The sequence below is a fragment of the Halictus rubicundus genome, chromosome 13 (genome assembly GCF_050948215.1).
Source record: "Halictus rubicundus isolate RS-2024b chromosome 13, iyHalRubi1_principal, whole genome shotgun sequence".
NCBI lineage: Eukaryota > Metazoa > Arthropoda > Insecta > Hymenoptera > Halictidae > Halictus > Halictus rubicundus.
In genome coordinates, this window is record NC_135161.1 from 8,189,187 (window position 1) to 8,205,983 (window position 16,797).

The 16,797-nt window shown below is 42.9% G+C and overlaps 1 protein-coding gene and 1 long non-coding RNA gene across 8 annotated transcripts in view; one reads left to right on the forward strand and one right to left on the reverse strand.

Moving 5' to 3' along the window:
• The window catches only part of LOC143360690 (serine/threonine-protein phosphatase 2B catalytic subunit 2), a 206,113-nt gene that overhangs the window by 170,362 nt on the left and 18,954 nt on the right, over positions 1-16,797 (forward strand). For 2 of the 7 annotated variants that reach the window (XM_076799782.1, XM_076799789.1), the window contains exon 10: positions 13,987-14,076. The exons of 3 other annotated variants lie outside the window; for them this stretch is intronic. In XM_076799782.1, the coding sequence (XP_076655897.1) occupies positions 13,987-14,076 (90 nt within the window). Of the gene's footprint in view, positions 1-20; positions 54-13,986; positions 14,077-16,797 lie in introns of all 7 variants that reach the window. 2 more of the 7 variants (XM_076799783.1, XM_076799785.1) reach the window with 2 other exon arrangements.
• On the reverse strand, positions 14,470-15,647 carry LOC143360713 (uncharacterized). Its single transcript, XR_013083323.1, has 2 exons — positions 15,587-15,647; positions 14,470-15,342 (listed from the first exon to the last, which is right to left on the reverse strand). It is a non-coding gene; the product is annotated as an uncharacterized LOC143360713 (long non-coding RNA).

A 16,797-nucleotide genomic window follows, 5' to 3' on the forward strand; every position in this document is an offset into this window, starting at 1 on the left:
CATACGCAACCCCCGTAAAGTCGCAGCCAAAGTCGTTGTCCAAAAAAAGAATGGTAAGTCCCCGTGAGAGCCGACGACTTACTTGACGCAAAAGTTTTCTGTCGTTCTTTCTTTCTTTCTCTTTCTCTCTTTCTCTCTCTTTCTCTCTTTCTTTTTGTTTCGTTTTTTGTTTCTCTCTACAAGCCAGAAAGTAACCCGTAATATGTTTCGTTGAGTTTTTGTCGCCATATGAACGTGCTCTTGCCTCTCCGAGAAGCGTTCGTATCGCGCGCGCGTGCACGCGCCCAGCATCGCGACGATGCTCGCGTGCGCGCGCGCACATCTCAGAGCAACTGTTTTGTTTTTCGCCAGTGTTTTCTTTGTATTGTTGCGAGCGCGACCACGTTGCCGAGGCGGTCCTGATAAAAATTATCGCTTCGCCATTTCGGCGTCCTCTGGTTCGATCCAACCCCTCGTCCGACTAATTTTGACTTATACTACTGAACTGCGGATCTTTGTGCGGATTTTACTTGAAAATTCTAGCTTTTCTTGCCAACCAAACATTTCTTGATCTCAGAATGGAGAATTCACCCATCTTCTACTTGTAAATTTTTTGACAACTGTAAAATTGTTTTTATTCGAATCACCAGGAAATTGGAAATCCAGCTTTTCGGAAAATCGTACTCCTTGCGGTTTTGTATAGTTTTATATAACGCTGTCTATGTTGCGCACGAATAGAACAATTCATAAAATCTGAAGTTGCATCCTGCAATAATGTCTCCCTGAAAGCGATTGCAATCGATTCGATTAAATTATAATGAAAATGGGTCTAGAGTCTCCTCTTCCAGAGAACTTTAAGAGTAACTAACGTTAGTGATTGTTAAAAACAAACCAATTGCAAGTACACTGTCACCGTTACTCCGTTTCGAAAACACAAAATTCGCAGTCCTCTGCTCGAAATTTCTAGCAATTCTGAAAAAATTCTGTACGAATTAAGCTTCCTTGAGAAACGTGCCTTCTAAATTTTTCACACTGAACTTGTAAAACATACCGAAGACTGTTGCACAGGTCGATAGAAGCGATTTTCAGTAGAAAAGTCGTCGATTAGTCCGGCAGAACCGCCTCGCGAACGCTGTTCCGCTCAAGCGATAGTTTTCTCACTTGTTTTCTCGTCTGTTCCTGTTTAATTCTCTACACGACGCTTGTACACGTACATATGTATATGTATACATATATATGTCCAATACAATGTGCGTCTGAACGTGCACGTGTACACGACGTCTGTGTCTACTTGTTCCATCTACTTTCTTGTTCCTTTTTACACGCGAGCTCTGCAATTTCAGTTTACTAGAGCCGCGCGCGATTCATTCGGAGTTGTTTCTCTCTGTTTTCTTTCTTCCGTTCGGTTTCTTCTTTACGTTTATTCTTTCCCCGCCAGACGTTCTTCCTCTCCCCCGTTTGGTTCTGTTTTTCGTTTACACCTGTTCTATATCCCTATCTCTGTCGCCCACGCTGACTTCGACTTCGTGGAACCACCGAAATCCTCAAAATGGCTGTGAAAATCGTACGGACACGTATAAATATCCTTCGGTGAATTATAATCGCGGTGTTGTTTTGAATATTCGGTCGTTCCACGTGCCAACACTAATCGCTCTCTCGTCACCAGCCACCTGTCTCGTCAAGATTACCCATCCCTCGTTTTCTCTTCGATCGACCAACATTTGACAAAAATTGACAATCCTTACGAGCACAACGCTGGAATTGCCAAGTTTCCCAATTTTTAGGAATATCTCTGACGGGATCTGCCTGGGTCTGTCTTGACCCGGAGTGTCGCAATCGAGTTGTCGTTTAATTCAATCCGTCATTCAATCCCTCGGAATCAAATTAACACGCTCGCTACCACTGTCGCAGATATGCAACGTCCACTTTCAGTTTATTTAACACTAGGTTTACGGAGCACTAAAACAGGCTATTTTTTATTATTTTATAAAAACAACAAGAAGATATTTAGCCAGACTTTCAGCGGCTTTTACCATTATATGTAATCCAAGGAATAATGGTACAGTGTTTTCTCGATATTTGTCAACGACACGGGTCTTGCCAGCGACATATATGGTCGAGGAGATACTATTCTTTTATCCACGCTGAACCGTATTATGTTTACATTTCTCGGTGTTCAAGGACCCTTTCGAGCTTCGAGGACCCTCACAGGGTATTCCCTGCGGTAGAGGAGATAGTTCTGCGACTTTTATCAGCCAGGTATTTCTGACATATATCGAGAAAAGACTGTATTGCATAAATGTCCTATAAATATATCTTTACAATCCCTGTAATTATAAATTGATATATTTGGAACCTGTCACTTTGGCTTGTCCCGCAAATCTAGTGTTGAACAATTAATTTTGCTTTCGTTGTACAAAATTATAATATAATATTCTATTCAGCATAATATTAATTCTCTAAATCGTTCCAGTATTTCATAAAGAAATTGCAAAAAATTTCAACGATGGAGGTTATAGGAACAACGATAGCGAACGTGTTAAATGAACACTTTCTGAGGATTAAAAAATAAATAAACAATCGACGTCTCGACGAACGGAGTGTTGTAACTTCTATAAAATGTCGAGGTTTCGAGTAGGAAATTTGCGATCCGCATAAGTGTCCGACAATATACTCCAGTTACAGACGCATTTAGAAATGTTATGGTTGTTTGAGTCAGGCGATCCACTTTTATTGGAAAAATGGAACGAATTCCTCTCTCGTTTCAGTTCGTCGCGACTGGATGTGTAACAATTTTGATTTCGATCAAGCTTGTTCTTCGGTCCTGTATGACGTTTCGTGAAAATCCTGGAAGCCTAAGCGCGCGGGCGACCGACGGCAATACGTTTCTCCATAAACAACCCCTAAAGGCAAGCGCCGACGGATAATCCGGATGGAACACGGTTAATCTGCCGGCGGTAGCATGCGAGCTGGGGTCGATTGTTTAAAACCCTCTCCTCTCGCTCTTCTTCTTTCACTGTTCCCTCTATCTTTCTCTCTCTCTCTCTCCCTCTCTCCCCACCCTGTCGTCTCAATGTCTCTGATCCCCGGGGAACGTGTGCAGATCGATCGATCGCATCCAGTAGCAATGGGACGGATCACCTTGCAAGTAGATTCGAACCTCGACTGATTGGACTCCAACCCCCACAACCCCCATAAGTATACGTCGCGAAAGGAAAACTGTTATCCCCCAAATTGCCATAATCAGCGAATTTCAGTCTAACTATGGAAAACAAGGAATTTCTCATTGAATTCTCGATGAATTCTCGCTGACGATTAGAATTGTTACACAGCTATCGAAATTTAGTACAGTGTTTTCTCGATATATGTCACCAACGCTCAGCGTCATATATAGTCCAGGAGATATTATTATTCTTTGATCCACGTGAACGTCCTCGGTATTCGAGGCCCCTCGCGGGGTATACCCCGCGGTAGTAGAGGTAGTTCTGCGACTTTTAGCAGCCAGATGTTTGCGACATATAGCGAGAAACGACTGTATACCGTGTTCAGTGGACTGGAGAGAGGTCTGGGGAACAACCTGGACGAAACAGAGCCGCATAAGCTCGATTCGTTTAACTTCTGCAGAACATTCTGCGAAACCCTTTTCCCTCGCATGATACCTCTCTCGGAGGGACCTTCGTCTCGAGTTTTTCTGGCCGACTGAAATGGAAATATCCATTTACACGGATCGATGGAGCGGACTCGGCGCTCCGGAGTGATACATTTTACAAGTACATTTGAACAATAACCTCCCCGAGGCCAGGTTCGACCTCGATTATCTTTGCACCGACGCACGGTGTTTCGATTGCTGGACAACAACCGGAATTGAAATTCCAAGAACAGTGGAATCTGTCGGTAATAGTCAGACTGCGGATTTTGTGCGTTTTTGGAGAAAATGAGCAGATTATTTACAGAACAGTGAAAACATTTAGGGGCTGATTTCTATTATTATTCTATTATTATTATTCCTTTCTACTATTCTAATATGGGGGGCCTAATTTAGGGGGCTTAAATTCTATTATTCTAATAAGGGGGCCCTAGTTCAGGGGGCTTAAGTTCTATTATTCTAATAAGGGGGGGCCTAATTTAGGCTGCCTAAGGGTACCGTTCTATTATTTTCTAATTGTCACGATTGAGAAAGGAAATAAACGTCTATGTTGCGTCTGTGTCTTGCAATTATGACAGTTTTTATTTCGCATAAAAATCCGCAGCTGGTAATAATTTTCTCCTGACAGAACAATGGGAACTCCCTGTGGACTCGAATCTCTTCAAATCTGATTTCGTGCAATTTCTTAAGGATAAAATAATTTCTTAGAGATCAAATAATTTCTTAAAGATTCCACGAGACTTGCTGACTCGAGATATTTGAGAAATCTCATTGGTCAATACAATTTCTCTCGCGTTCTAACGAACGTCGATCGCATTGTTAAAGGAGTCAGGATCGATCCTTCTAAATCGAATTTCGAGAAGCATAGAAATTGGAGAAAGCTATGTTGAGGTAGAGTTTTATTATCGAGTGCTATCTCCCTCTCTTTCTCTCTCTCTCCCTCTCTTTCTCGGAGCGCCGTGCGACGTGTCTTTTGTTGGATCGAACCACTTATGGTCGCACGCGAGTGGTCGTTTCGACGGCCAGGAGCGTGGTAGTCAGGGGGCAAAGGAAACAGCCGACATTCGAGAGCCCCCCTTTCCACCCCCTCAAACACCCCTGGGACTTGACACCATCCCCTATTTCTGCGTGTATTTTTATTATTTTCCATTTACCTTTTCTTTCGTTGAACTGGACTGGGACCGAGTCACGAGGACCGTCCTGCCGTCACTCGAAGCTCTCTTCCGCCGCCATTTCCTTGTCTCTCTCTCTTTCTCTCTCTTTCTCTTTCTCTCTTACTCTGTCTCTCTATCTCTTTTTGTGTTTCCGAGCGGGACCACCCCCGCGAGCCCACGTGACAGAAGCATCTCCGGACAGGACGACATTTCAACCACCCAGCAACCCCTCTCGATCCAACAACCCCTGTCGGCACTGTGCTAACCCTCTTTCAGACCTTGCACGCTTCTCTGTCTCTCTCTTTGTTTCTCTCTTTCTCTCTTTGTCTCACTCTCTATTTATCTGTCTTCCTCTACAAGCCCGCGTTCGTGTTAAAGGAGAACGAGGAAATGATTGCCTGCCCATATTTTCAAATTGATTCGGCAACACTGTTGCAAAATCACTCATGCACCTGTATACTGCTCTACTGTTCCTCAAACTCGACGATTTTAATAAGTTTTTAATTACAAACAAAAACCTTTTTTACATCTCTACGCTTCTTGTCTTACAGTTCGAGTCTCCCGGATCGTTTTCTCTACTTATCGTCTTAATGTCCACGCTACAGTAAAAAATGAGAAGACAGGGATAATCTACATCCAAAACCACGTTAAAAATTTAGAACCAAGTTTTTTCAAACGAGCCTTCGTTTCCGAGAAAATCAGATATGATCGAAAACACGATTTTTCCATTTATCGTCTTAATACCTGGGCTACGGTAAAAAATTAAAAGACTGGTGTAATCTACGTCGAAAACCATGTCGAAAATTTGCAACAAGGTTTTTTCATGCGAGCCTTCGTTTCTGAGAAAATCGGATATGATTGAAAACACAATTTTTTTATTTACCGTCTTAATATCTGACCTACGGAAAAAAAGGATATACTGGTGTAATGTACGTCGGAAACTGCATCGAAAATGGTGGATACAATTTTTCGATCTGAGCCTTCATCTTCAAGAAAATTGAGTTTGAATATTCCCTGGTCTGACCATGGCTGTCCGTTTCCCCTTAGGCGCGAGGCGACATTCGAAGCCCATTTTCTCGAAAACAGAGCTCCGTAGGAGAAAAATTTATTCTACATTTTTTATGTGGTTTTTAACATAGAATCTACCGTGTTTATTGTTAATCCTTAATTCACGGCATGAGAAGTTAAAGTCGACTGAAAGTTGAAGACTTTTCGACAGTACTCCTTGAACCCGAACGCCGGCAGATCAGCGAACACTAAAATGATTGAAGCAGCATAAACTCTGTCGCAGCAGCATCATGTCACACTTCGATCTCATCTTTCACGAGACCACATTTGCTCCTCAGTATTTCGTCTACATTATACCTCTCTCTTTCTCTCATTCTCTCATTTTCTCTCTCTCTCTCTCTCTCTCTCTCTCTCATTCTTTCTCCGTTCTCTCTTTCTTCCCTGGATTTGCTTGTGTTCTCTTATAATCGTTTCTGAATTTTTTCCCTTCAACGAACCGGTTCTTTTTTTTTTTTTTAATTCTTTCATTATTTTCCCGTTCTTTTCAGTTTGTTTTTCTGTCTATATTTTCTTTGAGCGATTATGCGATTATTCGAAACCCCTTTTCTTTTCTCCCGATATTATTTATTTATTATCGCGCATGCTAGTGTGAAAAGTAGATGTCCTAGGATTACTATAGACTAATTAATTTGACTCGAATAATTCGAGCTCGGGGATCGTGCGAGGAACAATACATTCAATGATTTATCTAAAAAAAAAGGCATCATTGATCTATCAGATCCATGCATCTTTAGAGTTATCTTCGAAGAGCGATTTGAAAACAGATTTTTCAGAATTTTTCTGTGCTCCGGTGGTTGATCGCGGATCTCGCACGATCGACGAGAAACGGTATATTAATCAAAGGTTTTTCTTAATCAGTTTTTCCAGGTAGCTTCTGTGTAGCGGTGTGTTAATTACCGCGCACTAAATACCCCTTCGATTGTCCGACGTGACGACGGTCTCTCTCTCTTCCTTCTCTCTCTTTCTCGCACTCTCTTTTCATTTCTCCGTCTCTCTAGCGAGATTACTTTCCTCAGCGGTTGTGTCTCGACAACGGCAATGTCGATAATAGGAAAGAACGAGACGAGAAGAGAAACAGTACCGCCACGTAGAAAGTAATCACGACGTTTCCGTGGGCCAGGGCGGTCTGCGCGACTTCGCAAATCAAACGAGCAACAATCTTCTCGGGTTTCACCGAATTTCGATGGAGAAAGCCCTCGCTAACACGCGCTACCAACCGATTTTATCGTTTAACCGATATTTTGCGGACGTGATCGAACTGCCCTCCATTTTTGCCATTTTTACCATTTTTGCCATTTTTACCATTTTTACCATTTTTCTTTGGCAATAAACTTCTCCGAAAATATCGTGAATTGTATTTTACTTTCGTTCAGTATACAGCTTCCAGCACTATTGCTTATTAGAACGAACCCTCACGACCAACTACTGCCCATTTTTACAATTTTTACCATTTTTCTTTTTTTCTAACTTCTCCGAAAATGTTGTCAATTGTATTTTACTTTCGTCCAGTATACAGCTTCCAGTACTATTGCTTATTAGAACGAACCCTCACGACCAACTACTGCCCATTTTTACAATTTTTACCATTTTTCTTTTTTTCTAACTTCTCCGAAAATGTTGTGAATTGTATTTTACTTTCGTTCAATATATGTCTTCCAGTACTATTGTTTATTAGAACGAAATGACAAACTACTTGCGACAAACTGCTGTCCAGTTTTGCCATTTTTGCCATTTCCCTCTGGGGTAATAAGTAGACTGCAGATTTTTATGCAGAGAAAAATTGTCCTCATTAATTGCCAGGTACAGGAGCTACGTAGACATTGATTTCTTTTTTAAATAATTTTATAGAGTTGCGAACAATGCTCTACAGTATTTACAGAAAATTTTTATTTCACATAAAAGTCCGCAACATGGTTATTTCGTCACGGCTCGTTTAATTTTCGATCATCTGGAGTCTCTCAAATTTTTGCCAATAGAAGTCTTTAAAAATTATACTACACTATCATACCGTAATAAATTATATATAATACATACTTTTTAACGCAGACCGCCCGTGCCTCTTATTAACGATTCACCTTTTTCCGCTTTCAGTGCCGATCGTTTTAACCGACAAAGATCGATGTATCGCCCAATTGATCTACCAGTCCAAGTTCGAGGACCTCCGGGGACCCACTTCCGCACAGAAACAAATTAAGTGGAGAACAACTAACTTTCTATAGACATTTTGTTTATAGAAACGAGATCTAAAATCAATTCCAATCGTCCGAGATATCGTTTAACGTCTAATCATTTCGTTCTCAAAAATTCGTTCTTGTCAAAAATTTCTTTCACGCACTACAAATTCAACCTAGTTTTTTTTTTTAAAGAAAATTGCATCAGGAAATCGCAATAAAACGTTGACGAATGATCTCATTATTTGTACACGTGTAGCTGAACAATATCAACACATCGGACTTGATAGATCACTCTCCAATAAATTGATTGAACGCGTTACCGTCGATATTATTATCCAAAAAATCGGATGCTTGTTTGAGACTCGGGGAAAAATTGTTTCCGTGGATTTCGTGTAGAACCGAGATTTCCTCGTAGCAGGCGCCATCGCGATTGTTTCTGTGTCAGCGGTTTCCGGCTGGGCGATCGATGAAACTCGGCGTTTCGAAATAACTCGGCCCGAAATCCCGGGGAAAATTCGGATTTAACCCGAGCGAAATTCCGAAACGATCTCTGGTGATTTCCGTCGGGCCGGGGGTCTTCGAAATTGGACGGCAAATCCCCTCTCGGTTGCACATCGATCCGCCGATCCGTGAAGGAAGAATCCACGAAAAACGAGGGAAACATCGATGTGAAATCGAGATGTGCGATCCCCCACCCCCACCCCCCAACCCTCGATAAACGGCGAGCAGGCTGGAAAGGGCAAAATTTATCGAAGGACCTTGTAATTCCTCAACTGTGTTCGAATTGTGTGTCGCTCGGACGCAATTTCCGGTCCGCTCGACGAGCAAACTAAGATAAGAATAATCGAGCGCAGCGTACTCCCAGAAAATCTGTTCGCAAAACGTTTCCTGTGAGGACGCTGCGAGAGATCTTTCTGAAACTTTAATACGCACACGCTTGACTGGAATGCCACTTACGCTGTGCACTCTTTTTCTTGTCTGTTCTATGTGTTCTTTTCTTTACGCCACATTCTACAACCAACCAACCAACCAATCAACCAACCAACCAACCAACCAACCATCACCAATTGAAACTGAAAAAAAAAAAACAAAACGATTTGTGTAACAATTCGCAAAATCTCCTTCGTCGGACTGTCCGAGCGATCGATTCTGACGTCGATCTCCAATCGAACATGACCGAGAGAAAAAAAATATACCAAAAAAAAAAAAACATATATGTACATATCATATATACATATGTATATGTATATGTATATACGTCTGTCCGCCTCTCTCTTTCTCTCTCTCTATCTCTCTCTCTCTCTCTCTCTCTCTCTTTATCTCTTCTCTTCGGCCGCATTGACGCTGCTCTCACATTGTTGGTTACTTCTGTCCTTTTACTCACGTCCACGCTCACCATCGGTAAACCGACCATGGGCACCATGGCCGCCATGGTAACCCGATGGTCCGCCGACGGTCTGGTCCGAAAACGACCCCGCCTACCATCGCGTACGGTGAGTTCTTCTATTGTTGACAAAAAAAAAAAAAAACAAAAACAAAAACAAAATAAAACAAACAAAAATATACAAAATATACGAAACAAAGTCCGCGCGGAATCTCGACCGTGGAGGATCCCGAGGACGCTCGAGAGGCCTAATCCCGATCGATCGATCCCGTCGCGATCGAGAACGTTGAGGATTTCGGTCCGGTGACTGATCGAGAAAAACTTTGATTTTCGAATTGTTGACTCGCGGTGAGAGAGAACCGTGGTGTTCCATCGGCGGAACATGTCCGCATGTTCGATCACTCTGAGAGCGATTACGCCTCCGAGCCCCCGGGGCCATCCTCCATGGGTCGACACACGCAGAACGAAATAGGAGCCAGCCTGCGCCCAACGGCCCGAACGAGAACATAATTTTCCGAAGGAAATTGCGTTAGGACCGGAGGGTGTCGTTGCGGAATTTGTTTTCGCGGCTCGCGATCGTTTAGTGTAAATTCGGTGTTCCATCGGATTTGTTTGAATCGACAGCCGTTGGGCAGGGCCTCCTATCGCACAGTGGCCTCCATCGATGAATTTAGTGACGTTTTTCGATGTGTAATTACCAAACGAATATCGAGAGGAAACTGGAAGAGACCGGAAGTATTAATTACTGAACACCGGACTAAATACTGGACACCAGAAGCCATTTATACAAGACATTTATTCTAAATAGTGACCAAATCGAATTTATCTCGATCCAGCTGATTAGATTTATTAGAACAATTCTGTAATTTTTCTATATTTTTTTGTGTAATTTTAGCGAAGCGTATCACCTAAATTTTGGCGTCCAATTTCCTCCTTGTTTTAGTAATTAGAGTGATCCATAAAACGGTGTTAAATTTCCGGCCGAAGCGGAAAATTCTACGATCGGCGCCACTGTGCAACGTTGCCAAACGAAACCGCGCGACCTGGCATCGATGCTAGGACATAGGCGTCGCGACGAACGTGCAACGTCGCCAGAGGGAGTCTCTGTTCGCAGTGGCGGCGCCTATGGTCGTCGCAAAGTCACGGAGATCCATCACCGAAGAACGATCTTTCTCGAGGATCGACGGCTCCGAGCCAACGGGCGACGCGATTTCGATCGTAGCGATCCATCGTCCGTGATCTCGCTTTATTCCTCGATCTTTGGACTCGTTGGCTCGAGCTCTGCTGCGCCTGTTAGAAACGCTGAATGATAGAGCACTCTGAAGTAGAAGTGTTTTTTTAACCAGGGATCGAAACGAACAAATTTTTTCCATTTCGACATTTCACTCGACGGGGACGTGTCTGCGTCTATGGAATTTTTTTTTTTAAGTAATCACGTCACTCTCGGGAACTTTTTTGGCGTTAAACCTACCGTGCATTAAAAGTACCTGGTATTTACAAAAATTTTTCCTTGTAAAAATTTTCCTTATAAAAATGACAAGATTGATTTTTATTTAGACTTTGTGCGACTCCTATTGTAATACTCTACTAAAGATATCCACACAGTAATTTCTTATGAAATAATTTTAGTTACTTCAATAATTGTAAAATGAAAAATCTGGAACCCGCCATTTTGACCGATGGTGGTAGGTTTAGTGTTAAAATGTTTTAACTGTTTTAGAAATGACAAAAGTTCTACGAGTACCAGTTGTTCTTACAATGAATTTGTTGATAAATGGTGGAGTGACAGAAACAGACTTTGAGCTGTGGATTTTCGACGTATATGTCGCATTTTGAAAGTACAGTGACTTCTCGATATATGTCAGCAACACGGGTCTGGTCAGCGTCGTGTATCGTCCAGGAGACATGCCCTAGCCGTGTTATGTTTACACGCCTCCCGCGGTAGTGGGGATAATTCCACGACGTTTATCATGCACGCCTTGGCGACATATATAGAGAAATCACTGTAAAATGTTCGAGTACCAGAATTTCACTCTGATATTGAGCGTCAAATGTGATTCAGCTGCGAGCAAATTTGTTCCCTGAAATATCAGAATTTATTAGAATTTTTAGCCAAATTTATTTTCATGTGTAGCTAAACTGGACTCGAAGAGCATTCTTAATCAATTAATAGCTGCAGCAAACGATTGCAAACTTTCGTAATATCGTTGAAAAAAATATCTGTTCCGGTACTGAACTTTTTATTTTCATATTTTAAAAGTTCTACTCGTACTTTTACTTCCGAGGACAGTTCTATATCGGTCCTCATCGGTAACTAATAATGCAAGTGCGTTTAAAAAAAAAAAGTCCCACGGTTATTATTTAACACAGAAGCTATGAAAAAGTTCCGCAATTCTTTCGATCTCTGGTCTGTTCGAGTTTCGATCGTCGAGGTGTCCTTCCAGGTTCCTTCAGAGGAACTTTTTCCCTCTTTCTCTCTCTCTCTCTCTCTCTCTCTCTCTCTCTCTCTCTCTTTCTCTCCTCTACTGGCGGATTTTATAGTGTGTTAGTTATGCTCTCCTGTTGCGCGATGGATCTCCGTTTCTCGAGCTCGAACACCTTATGATAAATGTTAGCTCGGTAGATGGCTGTCGCAATGACTCCGAGAGCAAAGGAGAAATCGACGATTCCCCTTGGAAAGAGATCCATAGATCAAACTGGAATTTCACAGTCTTGTGTCTGATCTTCCATCGACTATTTCGAAATGATACAGTATCATAAAATTCAGTGTTCAAAAATCCAAAGACAACAACGCTGAAAATACACCGGCGCAAAAATTCGCTATTAAAAGTCTAATGAACAATTTCCAAAATTTTTATACGTCCATCAAGCTTCCGGCAAGTTTCGTGAAATCGCTCGAAGGATTTCCGAAATTTGTTCGAGGCTGATGAATGATTTATCGCGACACAGGGAACACACGATGATCCTGATGGAAGGTTAGCGGCTTGATTCTCGATCATTATACCGTGTCATTGCGGCAGGCGACTGGTGCGTTACCATGCGCTGACACGTAAATGTCTAGAGAGCAAAAAGGCTTGATCTGTTGTACAAACTAGTAGTGACGTACGTCGTTGTATGTGCCGCATCTCGTCCTTCCCGCGAGAACCGCAGGATCCGAACGATCTAAAAGATATATCGATCGACGAACGAACGCGTACGGTGAAAATCTGATGGAAATTTTTGCCGATTTTACACACCCACGCAGTCCTCGTGCATCGATTCCGTGATCTTTCAATGATTGTCCAACGATAATCATTCTCCTGCTCCGAATAATCGCGTTTCAACTTTTCTTGATCGTTGACAACGGGATGTTGTTGCAATCACCGATCCCTGACTCTGCAGGAACGGCAGCTCTTGCAAAATTGGTATTTCGTGTACTGTTTAATCGATCAGAATGATTGTAGGGATTCCAGAAAGATTATAGGGCTCGTGAAAAAATTGTAAGCCTTACAGAAACATTATAAAACTTCTAGAATAATTGTTGAGTCTTCAACCAAAAATTATAGAGCTTCCAGACAAATTTTAGGGCTTTCAGAAACATTATAGGTCTTCCACAAAAATTGTAGGGCTTCCAGAAAGATTGTAAGGCTCCCAGAAACATTGTAGGGCTTCCAGAAACATTATGAAACTTCTAGAATAATTGTAGACTCTTCAACCAAAAATTATAGAGCTTCCAGAAAAATTGTAGGGCTTCCAGAAACATTATAGGGCTCGTAGAAAAATTGTAGGGCTTGCAGAAAAATTGTAGGGCTCCCCGAAACATTATAGGGCTTCCAGAAAAATGATGAGGCTCCCAGAGACATTTATAAATCTTCCAGAATAATTGTAGGGCTTCCAGGAAAATTATTGGGCGTCCAGAAAAATGATAGGGCTTGTAGAAAAATTGTAGTCTTCAACCAAAAATTATAGAGCTTCCAGAAAAATTGTAGGGCTTCCAGAAACATTATAAAACTTCTAGAATAATTATAGAGATTTCAACTAAAAATTATAAGGCTTCCAGAAAAATTGTAGGGCTTTCAGAAACATTATAGGGCTGTCAGAAACGTTATAGGGCTTCCAAAAAATTGTAGGTCTTCTAGAAACATTTGTAAAGCTTCCAGAATAACTATAGAACTTCCAGAAAAATTATTAGGCGTCCAGAAAAATTGTAGGGCTTGTAGAAAAATTGTACTCTTCAACCAAAAATTATAGGGCTTCCAGAAAAATTATAGGGCTTCCAGAAAAATTATAGGGCTTGTAGAAAAATTGTAGGGCTTGCAGAAAATTTGTAGGGCTTGCAGAATACTTGTAGGGCTCCCAGAAAAATTGTGGGACCTCCAGAAAGCTTGTAGGGCCCGCAGAAAAATTGTAGGGCTCGCAGAAAAATTGAATAGCCTTCGAAAATCGAGCGGTTCCGTTCGTTTCGATTTTTCGCGAAACCGGATGTAATTTCGTTGTACCTGTAAGAGCTGCGGTTCGAGGAAAGTTACATGGCAAGCCGGTGGTTGTTACACGTCCCTGAGAAGTCGTAACCCGAGTGACGAATTGCCCAATTTGCTGTAGCGACCTCGCCACCACCCCCAACAACCGGAGACTTAGCTCGCGAACGGTTAGGCAAGCGGAAACACGAGGACACCGGGACGATACTTTCACGTATGTCGGCTCGTGTGCCCGTAGAAAACCCAGCTGGACGTTCGTAGTACTCGTGACTAATGCGTGTCGTGACACCCCAACGGGCGAAAACTCCCTTGAACGTGGAAAATTTGCAAAGAAACGCTGTGAAACGCCTGCAGTCCCCGCGATCGAAGACGCCACGAGAAAAAAAGAACTGGAAATCAAAATTTCTTTCTCGAACTCGTACTTCACTGTATTCTACAATTTCTTAATTTATGACAACTATAATAGCTACTGCATCGCTCGTGGAAAAAATGCGTTAAACGTTGAATTCGAATTTTCCGATTTTTCCCGTGGATCTTCCGGTCGGAAACGAAAGAAAAGGGTCTGCTGTGGCGAGTAACTCTAGAAGGCTGTACGACGGTCGAAGGGTTTTTATTTTTCATCCCCCATAACGATCGGAACCACCCACGAATCGCTGAACTCGAGTTTTAACCCGTAGCCGGTGCGCCCCGGAGGTTTTTAAATAAACATTTATTCCCGCGGCAGTGGTTCTCGCGTTTCTTTTCTTGTTCATTCCGAGGATTCATAGGTTAATTACAGACTCCCCGCGGACGTTCTCACGTGTAAGTACCGCGATTAACATCGCGGATTAGGTTTAATGGCGACCCGGGCGCCTCGCGATTATAATTACTGTATACGGGCGTAATTAGAACGTTAAATGAGAAAGAAACGGCGGTCGAGAGTGCTGGTTTTTAGGTCGCGATATTGCGACCCGTTTCCGACAGGTTATTTCTTCCGTTTATCCTCCGCGGCTCGCGCGCGCGCTCGCGTGACTGTGTGTGTATATGTGTGCGGCGCGCGAATTTTATTTTTCCCGAGTCGTAGTTATTTCACGGCTAATTTATCGCGTGGGAAAATGGCGCGGAGTCTGCGCCGGTTTATCAAAGTTCGTTCGTTTCTACTTTGGTTTTCCGCTGAATTTGTTTTTTACGAGGACTATAAATTTGCGTTGCACGGGATAAAACGTTCCTAGGTTGCTGCATCGAAAATGGAAGAGCGCGACGTGATGAGATCAAATTTTCGAGTCGAAATCGTTGATAATTTTCTGCTTGGGTTAAGTCATAGGGACTCGAACGACCTCCTAGGGACTTGGAAGGTGTGCCGTAGAGACTTAGACGACTTCCTAGGGACTTTCAGGACTTTCTAGGGACATCCTAGGGATTTAGAGATCATCCTAGAGATTTACAGGAGCATTCTAGGAGCTGTAAGGTTATTCTAGGGACTTTGGGGACATTCTAGAGACTTTGAGGACATTCTAGAGACTTTGAGGGCATTCTAGGGACTTTTAGTGGATCGTCTTAGAGACTAGAGAACATTTTACAGATTTTAAGTGTATTTCTAGAGGCTTTGAGAACATACTAGAGGCTTTCCGAACATTCTAGGGACTTTAAGGTTATTCTAGGGACTTTGAGGAGATTCTAGAGACTTTGAGGACATTCTAGAGACTTTGAGGACATTCTAGGGACTTTTAGTATATCCTAAAGACGTAGAGAACATTTTAGAGATTGTGAGGGCATTCCTAGAGACATTGAGGACATTCTAGGGACTTTTAGTACATCCTACAGACTTAGAGAACATTTTAGAGACTTTGAGGGCATTTCTGGGGACCTTGAGGATATTCTAGGGACTTTTAGTAGATCCTACAGACATAGAGAACATTTTAGAGATTTTCAGAATATTTCTGGGGACTTTCTGGATATCCTAGAGACTTAGAGAACATCCTTGACGCTTAGAGGACGTCCTAGGGACTTTCAGAACATTCTAGAAACAAATAGAGAACCACTGCGCGCGTCACCATCGGACATTTCTTCGAGCCAGACACGGGCAATCGCTGTTCGCCTCGAGAACCGTTTGTTTCGCTGCCCGGAGGGGGCGGAGCCAGCGAAGGGGGCGGAGCCAGCGGAGTGGGCGTGGCCCCAGTGCTCCGGCGTTGCCCGTGTCCGCTCCGAATCGGTCGAAAATCGGTGATTCTCTCGGATACGGGTTAAACGAGCGGAACACGGTGAGCTTGCGGGGAACAAAAGGCTTTTCGAACGGCCTCCCGAGGAATCTCTCAGTACCCGAGCACGCAAAGAGAAACCGGGCAATAAAAAAAAAATAAAGAAATAGCTAAAAATGCGAACGAGAAAGTAGGCAAGTAGCGGTGAAAAATTAACCAACGGCGAGCGCGCAACGGTTTAAAGCGCCGCAGTGACCGACGGTGCGTACGTTTCTCGCGCTCAGCCTGCATGTGCATGCGACCTATTTTTTTCTCTCTTGCATCCCGTGTGTTTTTTGCATATGCGATATAATAGAACGAGGAAATGCACGCGCACACGCTAGAACAGTCTTCTCCGAGCTGTGTGCGCGTGTTCGATGTGCGTACGTGCGCACCAGGCGCGCGTACATGTGTATATGCGCGAGATATGTACGCGCACGATCACGCACACACGCGGCTTACACACGCGCGTGCATCCGTATGCAATGAGCTTGTGCCTATTATCCTCGTGCACACACTCACACACTCTCTGTATCTAGATCTCTTACTCTCTCTCTGTCTCTCTATCTCTCTCTCTGTCTTTCACTCTTCCTCTCTCTCTGTCTATCTCTGTATATATGTATATCTGTGTACATAGTCGTTGTACGTGTACACGGTGGCGCGAAAGTATGCGACCAAAAAAAATTCTAACGCTTTGTCCACCGTGCAGGATGCGATTT